The sequence below is a fragment of the Lepidochelys olivacea genome, assembly GCF_965140295.1.
Source record: "Lepidochelys olivacea isolate rLepOli2 genome assembly, chromosome: 3".
In the NCBI taxonomy this organism is placed as follows: domain Eukaryota; kingdom Metazoa; phylum Chordata; order Testudines; family Cheloniidae; genus Lepidochelys; species Lepidochelys olivacea.
Window position 1 is genome coordinate 186,018,082 of NC_140413.1, and position 26,514 is coordinate 186,044,595.

At 44.5% G+C, this 26,514-nt stretch overlaps 1 protein-coding gene across 1 annotated transcript in view; it reads left to right on the forward strand.

The window, feature by feature from the left end:
- The window catches only part of EML6 (EMAP like 6), a 321,111-nt gene that overhangs the window by 31,804 nt on the left and 262,793 nt on the right, over window positions 1–26,514 (forward strand). Inside the window, exons 3-4 of the mRNA XM_084624464.1 lie at window positions 6,632–6,791; window positions 25,951–26,049. Of these exons, the coding sequence (XP_084480590.1) occupies window positions 6,632–6,791; window positions 25,951–26,049 (259 nt within the window). The remainder of the gene's footprint in view (window positions 1–6,631; window positions 6,792–25,950; window positions 26,050–26,514) is intronic.

Consider the following 26,514-nt stretch of genomic DNA (forward strand, 5'->3'; position numbering starts at 1 on the left):
AGTAACTATTGTTTTGAAACCATGCATTCTTGCTTTATTAATTAAAAAAAATGAGAACGGACAAGGTAGCCCGGGTAGGGTGGGGGAGGAGGGAAGGAAAAGGCCACATTGCTTATTGTAGCAACACTAAAAATTAAACTGTTTGAATGAGAGCCTTCTGTTGCTTGGGCCATCCTCTGGAGTGGAGTGGCTGGGTGCCCAGAGCCTTCCCCCCGGCCCTGCGTTCTTGGGCATCTAGGTGAGGAGATTATGGAACATGGGGAGGAGGTTAGGCGGTTATACAGTGGATGCGGCGGGGGTCTGTGCTCTTGTTGCCTTTCCTGCAGCTCCAACAGATGCCTCATCATGTCTGTTTACTCCCCCCAACAGATGCTTCATCATGTCCGTTTGCTCCCCCACTAACCTCAGCATCGCGTCCTGCCTCTGCTCTTCGCACTCACTTAATTCTTTCCTGGTTTCTGCCACTGAATGCCTCCATGCATTAAGCTGTGCCCTATCAGTGCAGGAGGACTGCATCAGCTTGGAAAACATGTCATTGCGAGTGCGTTCTTTTCGCCTTCTAATCTGCGATAACCTCAGGGATGGAGATGATTGAGGGACTGCATGGTCACCTGTACTGCTGAGTGCTGCTGAGTTCACCACGCTGACCAAACAGAAAATTAAATTCAAAAGTTCCTGGCGCTTTTTCTGTGTACCTGGCTAGTGCATTGGAGTTCAAAGTGCTGTCCAGAGTGGTCACAATGGAGCACACTGGGATAGCTCCTGGAGGCCAATACTGTCGATTTGCATCCGCACTACCCCAAATTTGACCCAGCAAGGTCAATTTTAGCGCTACTCCCCTTGTCGGGGAGGAGTACAGAAGTTGATTTTAAGATCCCTTTAGGTTGACGGAACGGGGTTGGTTGTGCGGACGCAGTCATTTTTAAATCGACCTAACACGGCTAAATTCAACCTAACTCCATAGTATAGACCAGGGCTAAATGAATTCTTTGCATCAGTCTTCACGGCTGAGGATGTGAGGGAGATTCTGAAACCTGAGCCATTCTTTTTAGGTGACAAATTTGAGGAACTGTCCCAGAATGAGATGTCATTAGAGGAGGTTTTGGAACAAATTGATAAACTAAACAGTAATAAGTCACCAGGACCAGATGGTATTCACCCAAGAGTTCTGAAGGAACTCAAATGCGAAATTGCAGAACTACTAACTGTACTCTGTAACCTATCATTTAAATCAGCTTCTGTACCAAATGATTGGAGGATAGCTAATGCGATGCCAATTTTTAAAAAGGGCTCCAGAGGTGATCCTGGCAACTACAGGCCAGTAAGCTTGACTTCAGTACCTGGCAAACTGGTTGAAACTATAGTAAAAAACATAATTGTCAGACACATAGATGAACATAATTTGTGTGGGAAAAGTCAACATAGTTTTTGTAAAGGGAAATCATGTCTCACCAATCTGTTAGAATTCTTTTAGGTGGTCAACAAGCATGTGGACAAAGGGGAACCAGTGGATATAGTGTACTTAGATTTTCAGAAAGCCTTTGACAAGGTCCCTCACCAAAGGCTCTTAAGCAAAGTAAGCTGTCAAGGGATAAGAGGGAAGGTCCTCTCATGGATTGGTAACTGGTTAAAAGATAGGAAATAAAGGATAGGAATAAATGGTTAGTTTTCATAATGGAGAGACCTAAATAGTGGTGTGTACTGGGACCAGTCCTATTCAACATATTCATAAATGATCTGGAAAAAGAGGTAAACAGTAAGGCGGCAAAATTTGCAGATGATACAAAACTATTCAAGATAGTTAAGTCCCAGGCAGACGGCGAAGAGCTACAGAAGGATCTCTCAAAACTGGGTGACTGGACAACAAAACAGCAGATGAAATTCAACGTTGATAAATGCAAAGTAATGCACATTGGAAAACATAATGCCAACTGTACATATAAAATGATTGGGTCTAAATTAGCTGTTACCACTCAAAAAAGAGATCTTGGAATCATTGTGGATAGTTTTCTGAAAACATCCACTCAAATGTGCAGCGGCAGTCAAAGAAGTGAACAGAATGTTGGGAATCGTTAAAAAAGGGGTCCTTGTGGCCCAAATTTATTTGGGTATAAGCTTTCATGGGCAAGAACCCACTTCAGAAATATCATATTGCCTCTATATAAATCCATGGTATGCCCACATCTTGAATATTGCGTGCAGCTGTGGGTGCCCATGTCAAAAAAGATATATTGGAATTGGAAAAGGTTCAGAAAAGGGAAAAAAAATGATTAGGGGTATGGAACGGCTTCCGTATGAGGAAAGATTAATAAGACTGGGACTTTTCAGCTTGGAAAAGAGACGACTAAGGGATATGATTGAGGTCTATAAAATCATGACTGGTGTGGAGAAAGTAGATAAGGAAGTGTTTTTTACTCTTTTTCATAACACAAGAACTGGGGGTCACCAAATGAAATTAATAGGCAGCAGGTTTAAAACAAAAAAAAGGAAGTATTTCTTCATACAACATACAGTCAATCTGGAACTCTTTGCCAGAGGATGTTGTGAAGGCCAAGACTATAACAGGGTTCAAAAAAGAACTAGATAAATTCATGGAGGATAGGTCCATCAATGGCTGTTTGCCAGGATGGGGTTGTCCCTAGCATTTGTTTGCCAGAAGCTGGGAATGAGCAACAGGGAAGGGATCACTTGATGATTACCTGTTCATTCCCTCTGGGGCACCTGGCATTGGTCACTGTTGGAGGACAGAATGCTGGGCTAGATGGACCTTTGGTCTGACCCAGCATGGGCATTCTTATGTTCTTACACTAGTAATCCTTTGGATCACTTGAAAGAAAGGTTAATGCTTAAACCATGAACATTTGAATTTAACCTGTGTGGTAAAGACAGGGAAACTCTCTGTGTGTGTGTAATATAATACACACACACACATGCTTTAAGAAAAAAGATGACTAGGAGGGGAAATACTTTGTCATCAGGATGCAGTGAAGGTAGACACAGATGAGCAGAGAACTTCTAGCCCTGCTACCCAGTTAGTGTGTAGGTGAATCTTGGAATCTGGGTGTGAGTGTTTGTTGAAGTTATAGTTGATAAATTTTAGAGGGACATGTGTGAATCTTCAGAGTATGTCTACACTTTGAGCTGGGAATATAATTTCCAGCTCGAGGAGACGTACCTGCATTAGCTCTGATTGAGCTATTGAACTAGAAACAGTGTAGCCATGGCAGCAGGAGGGGCTAGATGCTCTGTGACCCTAGACCAGAGGTTTTCAACCTGTGGTCTATATACCCCTGCTGATTCACAGACTATGTCTAAGATTTTCAAAGGGTTCCACATCTCCATTTGAAATTTTTTAGGGGTCTGCAAATGAAAAAAGGTTGAAAACCCCTGCCCTAAACACATACTCCAGATGACTAGCTCCTCCCACTGCTAGTGCCATCACAGCGACACTCTGTTTTAGTGCAGGTATGTCTCCTTGAACTGGGAATTGCATCCCCAGTTCAAAGTGTAGACATACCCTTTAACTTCCAGATTCCCCTTTTCTTTCAATCTGACATAAATGCAATTCAGTGGCAGCATCTTTAAAAATTACAACCACATAACTGCTATTCAGACATACACTGCATTCCTGTGGAGAGAATGGCTATGGGAAAATGATGTTGCATTCAATATGTTCTAGACAGGGAGTACTTTCCCCTCAAACGGAGCAGCCTGTGAAACCAGGAAAAAATCAGAGCTCCTTTGAGCAAGCAGCAGTGGGGAGGCTCATTTCAGCTGGGTTAGGTCCTAATGTGGTTACCCCCAGATCCATTTTAGTGCCCAGGGCGAACAAGCATATTTGCACCCCATACCATTTTTGGGGGTCATTTTTCCACCCCATTCAGAGGTGACATGTAATTATTCATAATGGGGAGGGGGACAGGTGACCACCCCATGGAGGTTTGCAAACTGTGGGGCGCACACCTCACGGGTTGGGGAGGAATGTTTTTGGGGGAGAGTGGCAATGCCACGTGGATTGGTCCGGTGACATCAGACGGGGCTCAGGGAGGGAACACCACCTCTACCTCACCTCAGCAGGCCACCCAGCCTGTCTGGGTTGGGGGGGCACCTCTGGCCCCATCTTTCTGCCCCTATGGCTTTGCACCCTGGGTGGCTGCCCCACTTGCCCCACCCTGATTACGGCCCTGGCTACTTCTTTATTGTATTCCTAGAACAGAAACAAAATGGTGGCACCTAAAGGAATAGGGCAACACACTAAATAGCGTGCTCTCCAATACGCTTATTCCTCAAAAGTATTCTCTATTCTTTCGGGGTTTTTTAATGGACAGCCACAATTAATTTGGGTAATTCTCTTCCAAACAATGTATTTAGTTACAGAATAATCATAGTGAAAGATGTTCTAATTTGAGCCCTATGTGGTCCAGCTAGATATTTAGCCTTCTAAATCACCTCCTACCACAGATTCTAAGTGTTTTTCCCCATGTGTAACTTTTATGGAAGTAAACATGAACAGAGTGTAAACTGATTCACTGTTGTCTCCTGAATCTGTAGTCATCCTGAAATGATACTTCTGAGAACACTGTAAGTGTCCCATTCATCTGAATGGGTAATTTCTAAAAAGGAATGATGAAACTTTTCAGATAGTTACCTATTTCACTGCTGATCATTTTAGCAGACATTCAGTTAATGTTCTTATCCCACAATCTTAAACCACCTCCGCGCTTCTTCTGTGCCAAAAGCTCCAAATATTTCCTACTTAGCTCCATAGGCATAGTTTGACTTCTATATTTAGGGGGGCAGCCCCAGTCAGGCCAATGGGGCTTTGTGTGTGTGTGTGTGTGGGAGGGGGGGAATTTTGTGCCTGCCAGAGGCTTGCAGTTTGTGGGGGCAATGCCTCCATCTCCCCCAGCCATGCTCAAGCTTAGCTCTCAAATCTCTAGTTTCCTGTGACTACTCCAACATAAATATTCATTGCCAATAGAAAAATTGAAAATACTATACTATTGTAAAATTGAACTTAACAATATAAACAAAACAGGGGCTACTGTCAGGGCCGGCTCCAGGCACCAGCATTCCAAGCAGGTGCTTGGGGTAGCAGTTAGAAAGGGGCGGCAGTTCCTCCGGCCATGGCAGTAATTTGGCGGCAGCTTCTCTGTTCCGCCCGCCGTGGTGGCAAATCAGTGGCAGCTTCTTCCTTTTGCTGTCTGCGGGGGCAGTTTTTTTCACTGCTTGGGGCGCAAAAACTGTAGAGCCAGCCCTGGCTACTGTATTGATTGTATTCTTTTTTGTGTCTCGTTTTGTAAACTCCATTTTTATATTTATTTGAAGCTGCCTCTGAATTTGCAGTTTGCTATGCCAGGGACTCTCAGTGAAAGCCAGCTGAGATATGGGCAGGAGAGTAGGGAGATATTGGGGTGAGGACTGCCTGCTCCTCTGTGCGGGGTCTGACATCCCTTCTCCTAATTCTGTATTTCCTGGTTTTCAAAAGATTGATATGAAACTTACCCTTCATTTCCTGGTTTTTACTAAGTTTGAGTTTTGTTGGTTTGAATTTGATGTTCTGGAACAGCATGATATACCACAAGTTTTTTTGTTTTTTTTTTGGGCGGGGGGGCTTTTGGGGCTTGCGGGGGGGAGGGGGTTGGTCAGTGAATTTAGGTTTACCTTGCAGCAGAGTATGCGGGGCCTGGGTTATACTATTTTGCAGTAACAAGCATATACAAATAACAAAGAGTGTAAGAATGTTGCTTGACATACTTTATAATATATTTACTTTTAAAGAGATGCATAAGGGCAGTGTTCAAAATCAGTTTCTCTGTAACCCCAATGGGAGTTACATAACTAAAAACCCAGCATAGTTACATAACTAAAAACCCAGCATAGTATTTTTTAAACATTGCTATCTATATACAAAAAGGAGGTAGCACGAGTACTGTTTGATATGGCTGTTGCTAATTTTTCTTGAATATCAGAGAAAATAAGGTAAAATATATAGGTACAGGAAATTTCAGCTTTCCTGAGGATTTAGTAACTAAAAATATATCCATAAACACATGCAATTCCTTGTTTCAGAGGTAGAAGCAGTAGTTTGACTCCCCATCCCCTCTGAGGTTTTGATTCTTTAAAAAATATATAACGATGATGATGAAGGCCTTCCTGTAGTTTAAATTAATTGTGAAAAATACATTTTACTCAGCTGCTGGCTTACTTTTTTTTTTAAATTTGAACTGAAATTTGCATACTAATTTCTAAAACCATGGAAATACAAAGAGAGGCCCATGGAAGAAACAGGTCTATCAGATAAATGAAACTATTTAAAATACAATAGTTTATATTTTTGTTGACAATACACTAGCTAAAATCTGACTGTGTGCTGAATTGTACTATGTGTTGATCGTCTTAATCTGTCTCAGTTGAACATACTGTTTAAATTTAGCAAGCTAAATTAAGATGGAAACAATTTGAAATACTCTTCCCTAGAGATTGTTGCTATGAAGGTTCTGATATGTTAAAGGAGTTGGGATTTTTGAAAACTGAAAAAAATCAGTGATTTGTTTTCATCTTTGATTACTCTACAATATTGTGCTGAACTAGAGAATTAAGTGTGGGTTTAAACTATATTCTCTTCTAGCCTGGCTGTACACCCAGATAAAACCTTAGTTGCTACTGGACAGGTTGGGAAGGACCCTTACATTTGCATCTGGGATTCCTACAGTGTACTGACTCTTTCTGTTCTTAAGGATGTGCATACACATGGAGTTGCCTGCTTGGCTTTTGATTCAGATGGCCAGGTTTGTATATTTTCAGTTTATATTTTTCTTCTATTTAAGTTTACACATAAAATATATATTTTTATATATGTAGCCTGCATATAGAATTATAGCATTACATCAGAACTGTATACTGTAGTTTAAAATTTTAATGCTAATACAGAATCCAAAATAGTGCAAATATATCTCTTTTTCAAAAAGAAATGCTTCTGGGGCCAAGACCACAGCCTAGCACTCCAGCTAGTTGTATGGGGCACTGGGCAGATGCCAATGGTAGACATAGCCCTCCATGGCCCAAATGCAGCCCTATCCCCTGAGGAGTTAGTATTGGAGAAACTGCACAGTGTGGGGATCGTTTGGTCCTCAGAACCAGCCAATGTCCACCTGCGCCTGCTGTTCAGAGAGCTTCTACAGTGCATTGATATACACTGTGTCCTCGCAATCCTGTCCCTCCTTGGGCAGCAGAACTGCATTGGTCTCACTGTTAAGGGATTCTCACCAGCTGTAATGCAGAGTACATTTAATTTAATAAAGTGTTTGAAATAGAAAAGCTGTGTGGCTTTGGAGCTTAGCATCGGAATCCTGAAAAAAACAAACAGAAGACCAGTCACAAAAATCTCTGAGAATCAGAGTGTTTTGACCATATGATTAACTAGATATTTTTAAGAAAGATGGAAGTCAAATATAAATGGAGAATTGGATTTTTTGTTATTGGCCACAATAAGTAAGTTTCAAGAAGAAAAAGTAATGGTAAACCACAAGGACTTTAACATAAATAGTGTGCTTCACACAGAGACCTGAACAAATTATTACAAACAGTTCATCCCTACAGAAAGATTACCTGTGTAATATTGTCACTATCAATGTCTGGAATATTCCACTGTGTAAATTTTTGTCGCCTTAAAATTCCTACCCTATGTTAGTTTTAAAGACACTTATGGGTGCCTAGATCTTTCTAGAGGCCATCTGCACTAGGGTACATTTCACCTTGTGCAATCTTCCCTACAAAGTTTAATCCCAACCGAGAGAGAATTGAATTTGCATGTTTTAAAAAAATAATCAGTCAGCTATATTCGTTTTGGGTTGCACAATCAGATAACGCAGGTATGCTCCCACTGATATCCCCGAGAGTTGGATTGTCTGTATCTGTGGGCAGATTTGGACCATGATGTTTTAAAATAATAGTCTCATATGGAACAAAACTAACTTTAATTTTTAATGTAAATTAACCTCTTTTCACTCACTTTAAAATTTAATCTGAAAGGAAGGACACTGCCAGAAGCAACCTCTCTTTATCATATCTTATTTATAACAGTACATTACTTTAGTCTCAAATTAATAAATGTGATTGTTAATTTTGCTACCTAGTAACATAGAAAGATCTGTGAAATGGTTAATAGACATGAGAGGAATGAGGGATTTTAAGAAATTTCAAGGGTCGCGGGTGTTAAACCAATTCAACAGCTAATTTTTTTCCTAGGATTGTAATAATAATAGTTATTACATAGTGCTTTACATTGCACAGCATTACCTAATTAACATTATTATGGGTTGCTCCTCCAGATTTAAGCTTGCTTTCTATTTCAAGCCCAATTTTCAACTCTCTTCCCCCAACTTCCTGAAAAAGGAAACCAGTCCCTCTGAAATTTCATACACCATATCTCATCCCCAGTGTACAGTCTTTCTGGGAAGACTGGGAAAAAATGGGAAGGGAGTTGTAATGTTATAATGTTTATTGTGTCCCAAAAATCTCCTAACTTTCTTGTGTCCTCCTATTTCTGAAATGACTGGTAGTTTAATGGTTAAATATGGAGATAGGCATTTAGTCAGAATTTCAAAAGTGCCTAATTTCAGAGTAGCAGCCATGTTAGTCTGTATTCGCAAAAAGAAAAGGAGTACTTGTGGCACCTTAGAGACTAACCAATTTATTTGCGCATAAGCTTTCGTGAGCTACAGCTCACTTCATCGGATGCATCCGATGAAGTGAGCTGTAGCTCACGAAAGCTTATGCTCAAAAGTGCCTAAGACCACTAAGTGCATTTGAAAATCTTACTATTTGAATATCTGAATTTTTAGGCGTTTAAATACTGCTAAAATTTTGGCCCCTTACCCTACAAGTTCCAAATTTGTTGACCTTGCATAACAGTGTTCTAGAGATGCAGTGGGAGTAAGGGTTGGGGTTGAAGTTGGGGTTTAGTGTGGGAATTCCAAAGATATAAAGAACTATTTTTACAAACATGATATAAACTGACCAGATGCTGAGTATAGATTTGCTGCTTTAGCTGTGGGGCTGAGCCAGAATTGGAGGGCATGGATTTGGGGGTGAGGAGACCAGGAGGGACATGGATTCATGAAAACCAGGTACACGGAGCTTATAGCTGTCAACAGTTCCATTTTGGCCAAGACACTTCTAGGTTCTGAACACCACTGTGCGAAATTTGTGTCCTGTTCTGAGACTAGATAGATTCCACCTACATATGTATTACTCACTTCCTTCAGATGCACCCCGTTATCCCTTTACACCGAATGCATTTTAAAATTGAAAAACCAATAAATATCTTGGGCTGAAAAGGGAGAATAAGGTTATCTACATGTTACTATACTCTATCATCAGTAAAACATACAAAAGATCAATCTGCAGTTTAAATCAGGAAATATTTTATGTACATTTTTATTTATGTATACTTAGTAAGATGCCGAGTTTCAGAGACAAATATATTTAGTCAGGCTTGGGAGAATTTGGGCTTTTTATAATTTTGATGGATAATAATGTTTGTTTTAAGTATTTTTATACTTTTATTTATTTTCACAGTTGCACAAAATTATGGGTTTTAAGCAATTTTTTTTATTTTTATGGATTTACATTTTCACAGTTGTGAGAAATAATGGGGAAAGTCAGATAATTATTTAATTACAATAGTCATTGAGATTCAAACAGTTAAAGTGTTATAACCATTAAAACACAACTTGTCATCATCATATCAAAATATACAAAGAAAGTATCCTTAAATCACACTCTGATAGGTTCTCAAGTACTGTTTTTCTTATTTTGCCTATCTGAAAATTCCAATTATTATTGGTGGACTATTTTTCATCAGTTTTTGGGGGTGAACAGTGAAATCAACATTTACAGACATTTACAGATAAAAATCTAACCCTTCCCAGCCTGTATTTAGTATAATCTTGCTATTAGAATTTTTTATAATTAAATACTAAAGTGAAATACATCCTGAATGTCCAGCACACCGGTCTGAGCTGCTGCCACTTAAGAATGCATTTTTTCCCGTTTGATTGGGAAAATGTTACTTTCTTTATCAGATTTTATGGCCTAGGTAGTTTACAAATTTTTAACGAAAAGAACTGTAAATTTGCATATAGCTGAAGATATGTTTTGTTGATAGCTAAATTTTTTATATTTTGCATCTTCAGAATTTATTCATAGCTACCGTAAAATTAACGAGGAAACAATTTACTTGAATCAGGAACTAACTATGACCATATTGCAAGCTGAAGTTAGTAGGCTTCTCAAAAGTGCTGGGTTCTACCCCTTATCAGCCTGCAGATTTAGAGCTGATATTTTTACATATTAAACATAGTTCAAACATGCATAGGGTTGCCACCTGTCTGAGTTTTACTCGGACAGAATGGTTTTTGGCTTCTGTGTCTGGGTGCCATTTAGGGTTGCCAGGTACCTGGTTTGCAATTGGAAAGTCCAGTAGAAAAGGGGACCTGACAGTGTCCAGTCAGATGTAGTGACCATACACCAGCCCTTGCTCATTCAGGGTCGCCTCCTACCTGCTGGCAGGCTCCTTGTCAGGATGCAGCAGCTCCCATCCCAGCCTCGGAGCAAAGGGAGCCCAGTGCAGGGAGGCGGGGAAGGAGGTGGAGACGATCCATCAAGTGATGTGTGGGGGGAGAGGAGAAAGTGACTGGGGTGGGGCTTCGAGGGGAATAGGCGGCACAAGGGCAGGGCCTGAGGGAAAGGGGTGGGGACGGAGCTGTGAGGGAAGGGGTGGGGGCAGAGCTGAGAGGAAGGGCCAGGGGGCGAGGCCTCAGGGGTTTGATTACCAGTAATTAGAAAGTTGCCAACCCTAAACGTGCACTACAATTAACCATTTTTGTGTTTCAAATAATAGGACTGCCAAAAAATTATTTTAGACACTTTTTTCTTTCTTTACACTTAATTCCAAAATAAATTAGTTTTATTTTTGATACCATGAGTATAAAGATGTTAAAACTGAGTTCAGCTTTTGTGCCACAATTTTATATAAGCAGCTGGAGTTCTGACCCTGCTGCTAATAAAACATAGTGTATGCATATTCCAAATTTACCCCCTTTCTGGTATTTCAGATAACACTAACATAAATCTCAAACTATTCTTTATCCCCAAATTGCATGTTCCTAGGCTTTTCCCGAAGAACTGCCTTATCCCAGAGTTTCATATCTTCTTCACTGAAGAGAAGCTTCAATTCCTTTTATCTCGTTGGGATTTAATTCTTCTTACTGTATGTGCAATGTGCCTCAGGTGTTACGTGACTAGAATTCATCACTGAATTTGATCTGCTGGTTGGATCATTGGTATCCCTAGCTTGGGCTAGGTACAGACTGGGATTGTGACATGAACACTGATCCATGGCCCCTGGGATTTAATTGAATCCACCTGTTGCTATAATTGAGTAGTGATTCAGCATCATCACACATTGTTACTCTCTCAACATACACACACGAGAAATTACAGTAAAGTCAGATTAACTTATTTGCAGGTTCATTACCCTGCACAAACCAGGAAAAATATAGATGCATTTGGCAGCCAGCAGAGGAAAATAATTTTAGTTGTTCACCAGAATGCAGTTCATGATTTGTAGCAGGCTTTGGGCATGCACTATTTCCTAGATAGAGTTCAACTAGGACCAGTGATACTAAGAGATGACAAGTGGTGTGTCACATCCCAAGAAGCCAAAGGTAGAGATGCATTTCAGTGTTGTTAAATAAAGGAATGGTGACTATAAAGTGCTTAGGTGCATTTTTGTTTACTTTTCTGAATCCAGGAATTTCTTTCATTTTCTGGGATCTATAGCTGGGGAAAAAACAGGACAGGGAGGGTTTGAGGGGGATGCACATGGTCACCTCCCACAAAGCCTATGAGAAATCTAGCATTAAGTTATAGCAATATGAGGCTATATTAGCTCTGCCTCATCGCCCTTCATGCCATGAAATGCCCTCTGATGGGACATAGGGGACAATTCCTGGCTCAGTGTACTCTGACTGTCTAGTTGTGGAGAGGATAGCCAAGCATGGAGGCACATGGCCTTGTATTCCTGCAAATCCCCATGAGTTGGTGCATTTTTTTTTGCTCTTTTGCCTGGTATAGCTGTGACAGATTTCTCTTACCAATCTGCCTGACGCGTCAGGTGATCAGGCTGAGGCCGCAGGATCGTTAGGGGAGGAGATGATGGAGCACATCAAGTGACTGAGTTTTAAAGCTTTATTGATAAAATAATAAAATAACAGTGGAGAGTGCTGGGGTGGGGGTGTCCCCATGTCACTCAGAGGAAGGAAGAAAGCGTTACTGCCCCAAGCCCTAACCCACTTTCATACTCACACCCACACTACCCTGGGCTGGCCAAGCCTGGGTGTAACATAAGAAGAAGAGGGGGAAGGGTGGACGGGAATTCTTGTCCTGTGCACAGGTTGCCCAGGGTCCGCTGTTGATCTCCGATTTGCCTCAGCTCCTGGGAGGGTTTTTAAGTCCCTGAGGTCTCTTGCAGGTGTCTCCTTCTGGGACCTTTGTTCCCCAAGCTCTGTGTACCAGTTCAAACTGGCCTTCCATGGCTTCCTCAGCTTTCCTAAAACACACCGGCTTTAGAGATGCAAGACTTTGTTTTCCCCCTCGCTGGCCTTCGTTGTCTCCTAGTTTTAGCAATCTCTGCAGTCCTGTCCGGCTTGTTTCTTGTTTCTAAGGGTTAGTTGGGGTTGGGTGAGATACGGATGGAGCGGCAGGCTTCTTGGCTGCAGAGAGTTTGTTTGAGTGCAGTGGCCTTGGACTGGGGCCAGTGTCTTATCTGTAGGCTGAGCTGAAGCATTGATTAACCCGTTCTCTTCTCTCCCTCTTCTTCTTTGGCCTTGTACAGCCTGCAAAGGAACCTTTCACTTACACTCACACCTTTAACCCTTCCCAGAATACTTTGCAATGCCTGCAACAGCGTAAGCAACATACAATGCTGATCTGCCGCCCCAGGGGACCCCCTGAGGGAGGGGGCCATTGGGTTGTGACATTCTCCCCCTTGATTCCGAATCAACATTTAGTTGTGAGGGGACACGATTTAAGTTTCCACCCTCCCTCTGACACGGTGGCTAGTTTCACCATTGGCCTTCTACACAAGCATCAATATAGCACAAACAGAATTGTTAGGGCAAGAACAATTGCATACACTAGCCGGTAGTGGCTTCTGGCTTTGTTAATAAAATAGCATAGCACATCCCCTCGCTGGCACAGATGCCCCATCTGGATGGCCGTGGCAAAGGCAGCTTTCTCCATATTAAATGTGTGTTGTAACACGGTGAAGGAGGAGGCATCTGCCTGGAACACAATAAGTTGGTCCCGGGTGTATGTCAAGGGGAGGAAAACATTGGGCGTAATCCATGAAAAATTAAACACAATATAATTAGAAACATTAATATTGCTTTGAATAACAGTGGGCCAATGCACCAAAAAATTGTGCACTTGAGATTGTAATCGCAAATCGAGGGGCACCCTGGGGTAGGTGGTCCTCCAAACACACGCAGAGGTATTGGTAAACAGATGTGCCTTGGTGGGGGCGTATCCTGATGCCTCCCCTTCCCAGCAGATGTGTTGACCCATCTCGTAAAAGCAGCCTGGCGTCACCTTTTCTTTACACATCATTTGGGGGGCTCCATAAGCCATAATTGCCAGGTGATGCCCTCTGCAATCCATACATGCTGATGGTCAGTGGCCATGGTCAGCACATACCTCTTAACTGTGTTGTTGTAGGGAGCCACCTCCTGCACGTCGCCATGGACCACCCAGTCCCAGAGGCAGCCTTCCCACAAGCCGGGTTGGATTTTTATAGCTGGGGCCCACACTCCCTTCATGGGACCAAAGGGTGTAAAGGAGCAGGTTGTGCTGGTGCCCTTCCAGTTTGTGCGCCTCCAGAAGTAGCAAAAAGGTGATTGCTCCCAGGGGATCCCTGAGTGGGAGTGGATTTCCCCTGGCCAAGATCCATGGAGCACATTCTCCTGTATGCTCTGGACTTGTTGGGTCAAATATTGTTGGAGTTGAGCGCACACCGAATCCCATGCTAGTTGGCCCCCACCCCAAATTATGGTTTTAATCAGTCCCCACAAGGTATCCCGTGTGTGGAGGGCCAATTCGACAGTGTGTTTGAGGGTGGAGGTGGCCACTGTTAGGTGGGTGAGATCTGCACTTGTGATCAGCCCCATGGCCTTTTCCAATTGTCCCAACCGCTCAACCCTCATAGCCCCTTGTTGAATATTCTAAATGCTAGCTGCCGTATTGGCCCTATCCCACAAGGAGCCCACTAAGGTCCGCCTCCCCCGGGGGAGTAAAGACAACGTTTGTCTGAGGAGGGCAAGTTGAAGGGTGGCCCCCCTTGTACAATTGGGGAGGAAAGTGGGGACCTGACAGCATGTCAGAGGCAGGAAAACATCTAAAGCTCCCAGGGTGGCATTAAGGAGGATCCAGCATTGAGTGGCTGCTTCCCATTTGGTAGCCGGTGACATCTGCCACCACCGCTGGTGGGGGGAGATGTGGAGGTGTTTTCCTAGATTTATTCCTTGAATACTTTGGGCTAGGCGGAGGAGGTTACAATTTAAACAGGGATGCTGGAAATCATTCGGGGCATGTAATATTTCCCTCCCTACACTGGCGAGATGTGTGTGTGTATGAGGGGATAATATATGTGATATATCAACATGTGGAACTGTGGGGCTCAGGTTGAACTTTACACCAGCCAGGGATTAAGAGCGCAACCACATCCTGCTTCCAGCTGCCAATGTGGAGAGTTGATTCGAATGGCATGCTGAATCCTCCTGTGATATTGAAAACCTCTCTGTGTACCCTCCCATCTGTGGTCCGCTCGAGCCATCGCTCCCAGGTTTCCCCTTTCCAATGGAACCACAAGCACGGGCAGTAGGAATGGAGATTGTCCTCCTCCAAAGGTAGGGGCCATTGTTCCCAGATGGAAGTAAATTCTATGGGCGAGGGGTTCGAAAGGCGTTGGGATGCAGTGTTGTCTCCGGTAGTGTTGCTTGGTGGGGTAGGGGGCCCTTCTGGGTCGATCCCATCTGGGATCCAATTGGGGAGGGATATGCAGGGCCAGGGGACCTGGTGTTCTCGGCAGGGGGCTGCCCCGGGGAGGATACCCAGGTAATACATGGTGCCATATTCCCAGGATAACGTGCCACAATTGCCTCCCTGCCAGTGGATAATTGATTGTTTCTTGCACCAGGACCAATTCTGAACAGTGGTAAAATTAACAAAGGAGGCCTAAAACAGTGGGACCCCAAGGATTCCCATAGAGAAATACCACCAAACATACATTGTTTTGTCCTGACAAATTTTGCAGGCTTGAAGCAGCAAGAGCAATCCCACCACTCCTGGTTGGGGTGTCCCTGGGCTCTTGCTATTACTGCCTTGCCCTGTTAATAAAGCAAAAAGGGAAAGAAAAAAGGAAGAGTAACAGAAATGCATCTACTGGGGAAACCAAGGCACATATAAAACTCTCTAAATCATTAATCGTTCCATTACAGCTCTTCCTGGCTTCTGTCATGGATGTCGTTTGCCTGGCTTAGGAGGTCACAACAACAATATTCTCTTCAGGGATCAATATTTTGTCCAGGGATTGCTTCCCAAGGGGCTGCTCATTTCGCTCCAGGCTACCACATGAGGAACAGGGTTTGTCCCCCTGGGACCCATGGAAGGTCCAGGGCCACCCACCAAGTATTTTGCTGTGGCCCCAAGGTGTCTATCCGGACGATGCATTGCCCCCAAGGCTCCTCCTCTCCAGCCTTACGCCATACTGTGGCTTGGGCCCCATCGGTGGCTCGAACCATGGAGAGCCTTTGGAGGTACTTTTCCTCCTCATCATTATAATCATCCAGATAATCCCATGGACAGATGGAAACCTGGATGGTCCAGGCAGGTGGCTGGTCCACAACTGAGTCCCATGATGCCATGACCAGGAACCTAGGGAGAAACATATGTTTTGAGTTGATTGGCGTGTGCTCATTTTAGTTTACCAGGTAGCTGAAGCTGGTACACTACCGGAGAGATGCGGTTCACCACAGGATATGGGCCATTTGGCATCTAAGGTGTGGGCCTCTCTCTCATCTAAGGTGTGGGCCTCCCGTTTCTGCAGCATCACCTCATCTCTAATTTGCCACCCCGGGACGTCTTTAATTACGGTCCCTTTGTGTTTGGCTTTTTCTCTGTCTAAAGCGGCTTCTACGGCTTCGCAGGTTTCACAAAGTTCCTCCCTCAGCTGGGTAATATACCGACCATCTGGTGAATTGGTGGGTAAATTCCCTTCCCATTCCCACAGATTGCCCCACATCATTGGGCAACCAAAAAGGATATGGTAGAGGGTGTACCCGGTACCTAGGCAGTTAGAATTGCATAAAGCTGCCAAAACAGTTGGCAGCTTCCCGGGCCAATCCATTCCCGAAGTGGAACACATTTTATGGAGGGCATTCTTCAAATCCTGATTTTGCCTTTCCACAGCACCACTGCTCTGTGGCTGATAGCTAATGTGTATTTGCTGCTTAATGTTCAGGGCAGCAAGCAAGGATTTAAGGACCTCTTCCACACCTTACCCCACCTGGTCAGAGCCGATAATCCAGGGTGTGCCGTATCGGCAGAAGATTTCCTCATAGAGGTTTCTTGGCAGCCACACCCACTGTATTGACCTGGGTTGGAAATGCCTCTGTCCAGGCTGAAAACACATCAGTTATCACCAGGAGGTATTTATACCCCTCCTTTGTTGTTGGTAGCAAATCAATAAAGTCCATTTGCAGATGGTGCCATACCTCTTGGGTTCTTTGCCCCTGCAGGATGGGGAGTTGGCCTCCTCGCTTTACCTGGGCACACTTAAGACATCCCTCTACAATCCATTTACCATTTGCTTTTGTTTTGGCCATTGTGCCACCTGCCTGACTTTGAAGAGTGTTCCCTCCATCCCCTCATGTGCCCACTCATGTAATTCTCGGACTATGTCCTCCTGCTCGGCGGTTGCTAGTCCTGTGACTAATGCCGCTACCTTGCTTGAACGGATTCGAGTCATCTTATCCATTCATCCATTCCATTCATGAAGTAATCCCTTGTCTTTATGGGCATGTGATTTCACCCAGGTGATGGAGACCTCCCCGTTTCGTGCTCTGTACAACATCATTATCTCTTGCCACCTTTCTTGATGTTTGAAGGGTTTACAGTCTGCAGTATTCCAGTTATCCTTTTCCCAATAAAACATGTATGTTGATACTCCTCGTACCACACATTCATTGTCTGCTACCAGGTATACTGCAAAGTCCTTCCCCAACTGACTCTCATATTTCAGAACCTGGAGCACGGCTTCTATCTCAGTGTCTTGTGCTGAACCATGCGCTAGGTTCCCAGTGAGACTCACTTCCCTCCACTCAGAGCTGTCCACTGGATGTACCGATTCCCTTGGTGGAAAAAGCAGGATCCATCTGTAAACCATAAATGGTTAGCCTGGGTTTAGTCGTGGAGGATTGGGAGGGGGTCCCATTCTCGGGTAGCTGTCCGTTCCTGCTCCACTACCTCACGAGAATGCTCGGCGCCCTGTTCCACCAAAGCTGCTCTGAGCAGATCCGAGGATTGCAGAGTCTCCGATGCCACCCCGCTTTGGGTAAGAAACAGGGTCCACTTTGCCAAGTGGGTATTCGAGACCAAACTCATTTTGGACCCGGTTAAAATGTGTTTCAGGGGCGTGTGCAGGGTCTGCTATATTATTGGCGCTCCCTCGATGTATGCTTGGAAAGTCTGCACTGCCCATAGCGCTGCCAAGCACTCCTTTTCACAGGGGCTATATTTCACCTCTGGCTGCTTTAGGGCCAATCATAGGCAACTGGGATCAGCCAACCCTCCACATTTTTCTGAAGGAGGACAGCCCCCTGTGCCTCTGGACCGCAGGACAGCCGGAGGTAAAAAGGTTTGGTAGTATCTGGGAAAGCGAGGACTGGCGCTCGCAAGGCAGCTTACTTTAAGGCATCAAAGGCAGTTTCTTGCGGTTCCTCCCAATTCCACCTTGCTCTCTTTTTGAGCAGTGCCCATAAGGGGCAAGTGAGAGTGGCAAAATCAGGAATATGATTCCGAATAAAATTAAAGCCCCCCGAAATGGTGTGCAGTTGTTTTAAATTGGTGGGTTTCTTCATCTCACACAATGCGCGGACTTTTGCCACATCTACTAGCCTATCCTTTTCCCCCAGCGTAATACCCGAGTAGAAGACTGACCGCTGGACCAATTGCGCCTTTTTTAATGACAACTTGAACCCAGTTTCCTCAACTGTATTTAACAGAGTTCTGGTGATATCTCGCACCTGGGGTTCCGTTTCCCCGTGCACTAACAAATCATCCATGTATGAAATGACGTGGCAACGGATCTCGGGAGGCAGTTTGTCTAGCATAGCCACCACATGTTGGTGTGCAATGGAGGGGGCATTGTGGAATGCCGTAAAGGTGAACTTGCATAAAGGTGAACTATTTCCCCCTAAACTGAAACGCAAAGTGGTCCTGGGAGGCAGAGGTAAGGGGTAAAGCAAAAAAGCAATTGGCTAGGTCGATTACCGAAAACCATCTGTCGTGGCTGCACATGGAACAAAACCTCAGGCATTGAGGTGACCACCGGGGCCATCATCGGGGTGCCTTGGTTTACTTTCTGGTAATCTATGGTGAGGCGCCAGGTCTGACCTCCCACTTTCAGCACTGGTCAAACCGGGGTGTTAAAGGGGCTATGGGTAGTCCAGAGCACTCCTTGTTTCTCCAAGTCGGCAATCACCCCGGCTATGCCCTCCTCCGTGGCTTTGGAGTAAGGATACTGGCGTTGTGAGGGAACGGGGGACCCTACCACCTCAACCAGCACTGTCTTATGCCTACCACAGTCAGATGGATACATTTGCCACACCCCAGCACTGTCTGCCTCCAATATGCTTCCTCCTCTACGGTAAGCGCTGTCATTGGGGCGGTGGCAAACCTCCCCCCCTCGTCCTGGGGCAGAGGCATGCACTGCTCCTGCCATAGTGTGCCCCCTTGGTCATAAGGATTAAACCATAGCCCCTGCTCCAGTATCCAGGGCATTCCCAAGGTCACCCTCTTCATGGATGAAGGGTCAATAGTAAATGAGGCATGCAAAACCGTCCCTACAATGGTCACTGGGACCTGGTTGCAGGTCTGTCACTGTTGCGGCCCAGAATTGAAGGCCGAGACATGGGTGGGAAGCCCCGGGTTGTCCTCAACAGGGGGAAGTTTAATACATTGGTACCCACCCCAGTGTCTAGTAGGGCCATACAGGGCCACTCAGTGAGTACAATGGCAATTTTGGGGTGTCGGTTAGAGTCCCAGGTTACCTTACCCCACTACTGCCAGCAGGACCCCTGGCTGACAATGGGGCTGCCCTAGCCAGAGCCCTAACTGGGGTCCCCAGTCTGCAGGAGTTGATCATGGGGCTGGCGATAATCTTCCACCGGAGGGATGGAAGGGGTGGCTGCCGCCACGGGCCTGGGCAGGGGTGGCTGCTGATCGCCCACCATGTGGGCCCAGGTTTCGTGGATGCTGGTGGCTTGTTCATCCCGCCTGGCCGAGAGGGCAAATAGCCTTTCCACCAACAGGACAGTGGGTTTCTTATCCCACCGTCTCATGTCCTCCCCCAGAGCCCTGAGGGCATGCCAAGTTTGCTTCTGCACCTCCATCACTATCCTCTCCTCATCCTCTTTAGTTAACAGCATGAACTGGCCTGTCACAACCAAATGGCCCCCTCCCCTCAGGGAGTCTCCGGGGAAGGCAGATAAGCATTGTTTGTGGCTAACGCTGTTGCAAGCATCACAAAGCATTTTGGGGAGGGTCAAAGGTGTGCGAGTGGGGAGTGGAAGTTTCCTTTACAGGGTACGAGAGGTTGAGAGGGGGGAGAAGAAAAAAAGAGCAGAGAACGGGTTAAGTCAACATTTTAGCTAGCTCAGTCGGAAGATAAGATGCTGGCCCCAGCAGACTTGGCTGACAGCCGAGAAAGACGGGGGCTTAAGGCTTTCCCAAGCAGCCATAAAAAAAAAAAGAACTAAGTTAAGCAGCGCTGCAGAGATAGCAGTGAGGACAGTAAGAGCAAATAAAACAGCAACAGCAAAGGCCAATAGAAGGAAAAACAAAGTCTCCGGAGCCGGGATGTTTTGGGAAACTGAGGAGGCCACAGCAAGCCGGTTTGAAGTGACACAAAGAGCACCAGGAACAGCGGTCGCAAAATAAAACACCCCCAAAGGAGCTCAGGACTTAAAACCCTCCTGAGAGCTGGAGCACTTTGGAGATCAGCAGCAGACCCAGACGGCCTGGGCCCAGGACAGCACTCCCGTCCACCTTTACCCCACATCTCTTCTTCTGACGTTACACTCAGACTTGGCCAGTCTCGGGTAGCGTGTATGTGAGTATGAAAGTGGGTTAGAGCTTGGGACATTAATGCTTTCTTTCTTCCCCTGAGTGATGTGGGAGTGTTCCCAGCACTCTCTGCTGTTACATTATTTTATCAATAAAGCTTTAAAACTTAGACACTTGATGTGTTCTGTACCTCCTCCCCAAAGATCCTGTGGCATCTGCCTAATTCACTGACGCCCTAGGCAGATTGGTAATAAAAATCTGTCACAGGCCCTCCTATGTTCTGACTGGCCCTCGGTTGGCCCCTTTCCACCTTCCCCTGGCATCCGGTTGGTATATGTGGGGGTGCCGCCACCTTTACCCATTTAATTGGCTCCCCAAAATGCTTAGCGATTTGCATGATTTTATCCTTTAACACCTCCCAATTTGCGTGTTCGCCTTTGGCCCAGAGCCCTAGTCTATCCCTCCACCAGTCATTTATCTCTTCCATCAGCTCCCGTAACTGAGCGACGGTCCATGGAAACTGGCCAATAAAGCGCTGCTCTGCTTTCGCCGTCTGAATTTGTCCCAAGACAGCCGCAATTAAACTCTGTTGATAAAAATAGTCTAACCTGGTTTGCCCAGGGGCCTGATCTAGGTTAGATAAATATTTTCGTTTGTCCCTAGCGGAAAGAAGAATGTTTGCCAAGGCTTGAACGACAGGCAACCCCTTTCCCAGCAATTCGGCCACCGTGGTTTTTAGGGTGGAGGCCAGCTCTGGGCTGGCAGCTGTGAGCACCCGCTCAGTCTCTTGCTGGGACAAATTTATTTATATGTATGATGTTCCAAAGGGAAAGGAGCCAGTTAGCGGCCTTTTCCGTTTTGAAGGGGCCGAGCTCACGAGCCAGCATATCTGCCGGGTCCAGCGGACTCTGAATTCTGGCTGAAATACGCTGAGTCTCGACCCAATTCCCATCCTGGAGTTGCTCAGTGGACCTCTCCTCCATTTTAATGTGGGCTGCTATCGGGGTGCAACAAGAATCCACCTACCCTTGGGGATCCTCGCAAAGGGAAAAACCAAAGCCCTCACACGGGTCACCCTGTTATGCAGACAAAACTACACAGGATCGTTTCAGGGGACAAGACAAGATGTCACCTTTATTATAACACAATTTGATTTATGACCAATAACTAATATCTAATACCTATGTACACCCCCCCCCAAATGTTCTGCAGCTGCTGTGTAGTTACCAGTCCTGAGTGTAGCTTGAGTTCGTGGCTTGGGTTCATAGCTTGTGGCAGCTAACTGGCCAGAAGAGTTGGGCACAAGGAAGAGCTGGGTCTCTATTGGGCATGCACCGACGTCCTTCCAAGTTGGCAGCAGAATGTTACCCTCCAAAATCTTCCATCTCATCCATCCTTTTTGTAGGCTTTAGTTTGAATCCAGAGTCTATAGGTCTTGCTGTGTCTTGCTGCCTCTGGGTTTGGTGTGATTGATAACACGTCAGTTGCAGACATGACTTTCAGCCTGGAACCTGGCTTTGATGTTTCTTCAATTGTACTTTTGTTCTTTTCTTTTTAGGGTGGACTCTTCTTGCTTTGTCAGGGCTGTTGTCTGCTTCTTCAGCCATTGGTGCTTATACTTTATTTCATCAGGACAGGCTGAGGCTGGAAGTTGATGCCATCATCCATACATACCTCATTCACACATCTAAACTAAGCTAATAAGATTACAGCAGGGTTTTGCAAAAATGAAGGTTGCAGCAAGCTTTTACAAAATGGAGTGAGCATTTTAAAATGGAGTTTGGAACAAGTTAAAATGGAGTTTGAGTTACAATATGGACAAGTGTAAGGAATGGCAAACAGTGAACAGAAGTTACAATACAGACAAGTATAATGAATGACAAACAGTGAGCAGAAGTTAGAATGTTGAAACATAAAGAAAAGGAGTACTTGTGGCACCTTAGAGACTAACCAATTTATTTGAGCATGAGTTTTCGTGAGCTACAGCTCACTTCATCGGATGCATACTGTGGAAACTGCAGAAGACATTATATACACAGAGACCATGAAACAATACCTCCTCCCACCCCACTCTCCTGCTGGTAATAGCTTATCTAAAGTGATCATCAAGTTGGGCCATTTCCAGCACAAATCCAGGTTTTCTCACCCTCCGCCCCCCCACCACAAACTCACTCTCCTGCTGGTAATAGCCCATCCAAAGTGACCACTCTCTTTAAAATGTGTATGATAATCAAGGTGGCCCATTTCCAGCACTAATCCAGGTTTTCTCATTCCCCCACCCCCCTCCAAAAAAATGGTTTTTGGAGGGGGGTGGGGGAGTGAGAAAACTTGGATTTGTGCTGGAAATGGCCCAACTTGATGATCACTTTAGATAAGCTATTACCAGCAGGAGAGTGGGGTGGGAGGAGGTATTGTTTCATGGTCTCTGTGTATATAATGTCTTCTGCAGTTTCCACAGTATGCATCCGATGAAGTGAGCTGTAGCTCACGAAAGCTCATGCTCAAATAAATTGGTTAGTCTCTAAGGTGCCACAAGTACTCCTTTTCTTTTTGCTAATACAGACTAACATGGCTGTTACTCTGAATGTTGAAACAGTGTAAGTTTGAGTGATTTAAGCAGCAATTGGATTGAAAGTGAAACTCAATTAGCCAGTTATTGGGGTAATCGGTTTCATGAATGAATGTTGTTTCATTCATAAAAACTTTGCTTATGAAGTTATATTAATATAAGTGAACAATTAAAAACAATTTTATTGATCAGTTCTACAACCTGAATCATCCCCCGTGAGGCTCGCCACCTGGACTGAACATACGGCCAACTGATGTTTTAACTGTTCAATTTCCTTTTCGTGTCAGTCACACTGCCACTGTGGTGTATGCTGAGCACGAATGGTCAAATCTTTGACAAGCCCCTGAAGGGCCAGTACTTGCAGCTTTTCTTGGGTGTAGGCTTCGGTTGCTGCCTGATTAGTGATTTGCGCTTTTAGTTGCTCAATTTCCACTAGTTGTCGGGTACATGTCTCTTCCCTTCTCCCCAACTCCTCTTTCTGTCCCGACGACATTTGATACCACATGGCTGCTGCAGTCCATACTGAGCCCACAGCTGCCCCTAGGTTTTTACCCTTTTGCTTTTCATACTCGGCATACAAGTCTAGTAAATCCTGCCAAGTAAGCACGCCCCTCTGAAGCTCCGCCACAGAACCCCAGGGATTGTATCCCACTTTGGTGAGAGCCCTCTCCAGCTGGGAGAGTTCCCCACCCACCCCTTTGCAAGAGGTAAGAGGGTCCCGTCCCCCTTTGCTGCCTCCCCCGTGGCATGGGCACCCAGTCCCCCAGCCTCCTGGGACCCCACTGTTTATGCCATTGCCCACGATTGTGGGACTCCCGAGTCTGTAGCTGTACCCTTCTGTTTCCTGAACATTATTATCACAAACCGTTAGTACCACTCTGAAGGTCTTTTAATCATGGGAGATTTCACGCTGCCTGTTAGGGGGCTTATTCCTTCACCCACTTACTTCCCTGGTCCTTCTCACATGAACAGAGAGCAACAATACCCGAAGTCCAAAGGTGCAAACAATTCGATGTTTATTGGGGTGAACTTCCAGCAAGCATGATTCCAGTTTCCTTCCTTAGTATCCTCCTTCCCAGCTCTGACACCACAGAGCCTTACACCTGTGTCCCTGTTCCCATTCCTACCCTTAGCCAAACATGATTCCATCTTCCTTACTCCCATTCCCTGTTCCCATTTCCCCCTTTAGCAAAACATGATTCCAATTTTCTTACCCCCATTCCCTGTTCCCATCTCACACACCCACATGCCCACCCCCACCCACACCCAGTCACTTCCTCATTGACTACAGATTATATAGTAAAACTTGAGTTCTGCTTAGCTATACCTTAACCAATCATTTTCCTGAAATTTAACTAACCAATCCTAACATATTGTAACATGATTATGTAACCAATTATATCCCACCACCTCAATTAGTTTACACCCAGCAAAATTAATTATACAGCAGACAGGAACAATCACAGAACCAGACAGAGATTATACAGACAAACAACAGCAAAGTGGGAACTATAATGACAAAACAATACAGAAGTGAGGATTTCACATCCCAGCTATTGATAAGTGAGTTCTTGCCAGACAGGATGCTATCAAACTAAGTTTCCTTTTACATTTTCTAGGCACTTCCCTTTCTCTGGAGGTGATAGGAATACAATTCTGTCCTGATAGTGCCTAACAGCCCAATAGCACCTTATTTCAATGTGACTAGTTTGGAATGTGAGGATGTGACCGTTCGCTTCCCAGCTTATGGCTGCCTCTGCTGCTTAGCCAAAGGCCTGAGCCTAAGCACAGGACCACAAACTGTCACAGTAAGAGAAGGCCCTTACACTGGCAGACAGTGGTTTTGATTCTTTCTTTTATACCTCTATCACTAGCCAAGTGATAAGAATACACCTAAATTCTTAGAGTATAGGCCTTTACAGACAGGCCTGAATATCTATATCCTAACACTGCCCACACCGGCACTGGGGCTTACAATGCTCACTCCCTCCCGGCCTGGAGGGCAGGACGCTAAGCTTCCCTCCATATTACTCGGTCCTCTACCACCGAGGGTCCATACACCAAATCCAAAGCCCCGTCCTGGGCAGAGTGAGAAACCCTAAGTTCTCCTCCTATGCTCAGTCATACTATGACTGAGGGTGTATGCACCGAGGATTATTCCTTCCGCTTGGAGCAAGGGTCTCTAAGCCATCCTCCGGTTACCCGGCAGTTCTATGGCTGGGGGTGGACCCACCTGCACCCTTCCCCCACCGACTGGGTGGAGAGGCAGGATACTGAACCAGATGAACCACTGGTGTTATCCAATAGGAAAATTTCTATGTTCCTGCATCCTCATAAGGACCTGTGAAATTAGGCAAAATTTGAAGAGACTTGGTATGCTAATTTATATCTTAAACATCTCTTCTTCGTCTGTTTGTCTATAGCCATAGCCTGGACAAAAAGGGATTTTTGCTTTCTTTGTTTCTTGGGAGAGGGCAGTTCATTTATTTGTATTAAGCTGTTAAAATAATTAATTATGCATTCTTTCAAAAACAAAATTGAAAATTAAAGGATAAATTATAGTTATAAAATGCTACTAGAAAAGTCCACAAAAATGAGCACCATAGACATAATGAAATGTGGTGGTGTGCGTGGTGGGAGAGGAGTGTTTTAATCACCCATTTATTTTTAATAACAGGTCAGTAAGATGTGAATGCCAGATTGTTGTGCTACTGAAGCAAATGCTTCAGATCTTCTGATGAATTTAGCCTATGTATGGTACACTTAAAAGTCAGGTAATTAATTTCAAGCTTCTAGAAAAGACTAGAATTTTTGGCATGTCCTAATAATAAATAAATTTTTAACATGGATATCTTGATGGTATCTTTAGCAATTTAGTTTTAATTTGAGTCATATTTGTACACATACTATGCTCAGTTGAAAGACTTATTTTGGGCTGATCTTCAATTAACTAGATGCTTTTTTTTCCCCCTTAGTGTTTAGCCTCAGTGGGACTGGATGCCAAAAATACTGTATGTATTTGGGATTGGAAGAAAGGAAAACTACTAGCAACAGCTACTGGCCATTCAGATAGGGTAATCCTATAGAAGGAATTATCTGAATTTTGTCTGAAGCATTTCCCAATAACTTCTGTAAAATTTTTGTTTCTAAATTGTATTATTTTTTCATTAAGTTAGTGCACAGCAAGGTCCATCAAGTGGATCTGAGTGGAGTATATTGCCCAAAATTAGGAAATGTCAAAGCAATTTCACCACCAGTCAAAAAAAACCACACAAACACACACACATATGATCATTAAGATAAATGAATCTTTTCACTGTGCATATATATTTTACTATGCATGGTATATCTGTGAATATTTCACATGATAGAATATACATAAATAATGGCAACAGAACAAAACAATATGTGTTTATACTGTCTGTATGTACTTTGTGAGTTGGGTGAGTTCAGTGCTTCACTGTTGTGTACTATATTTCTAACACATCAAGATTAATGTTTTTATTCGTTTTTCAAAATTACTCTTTTAGGGTCTGATG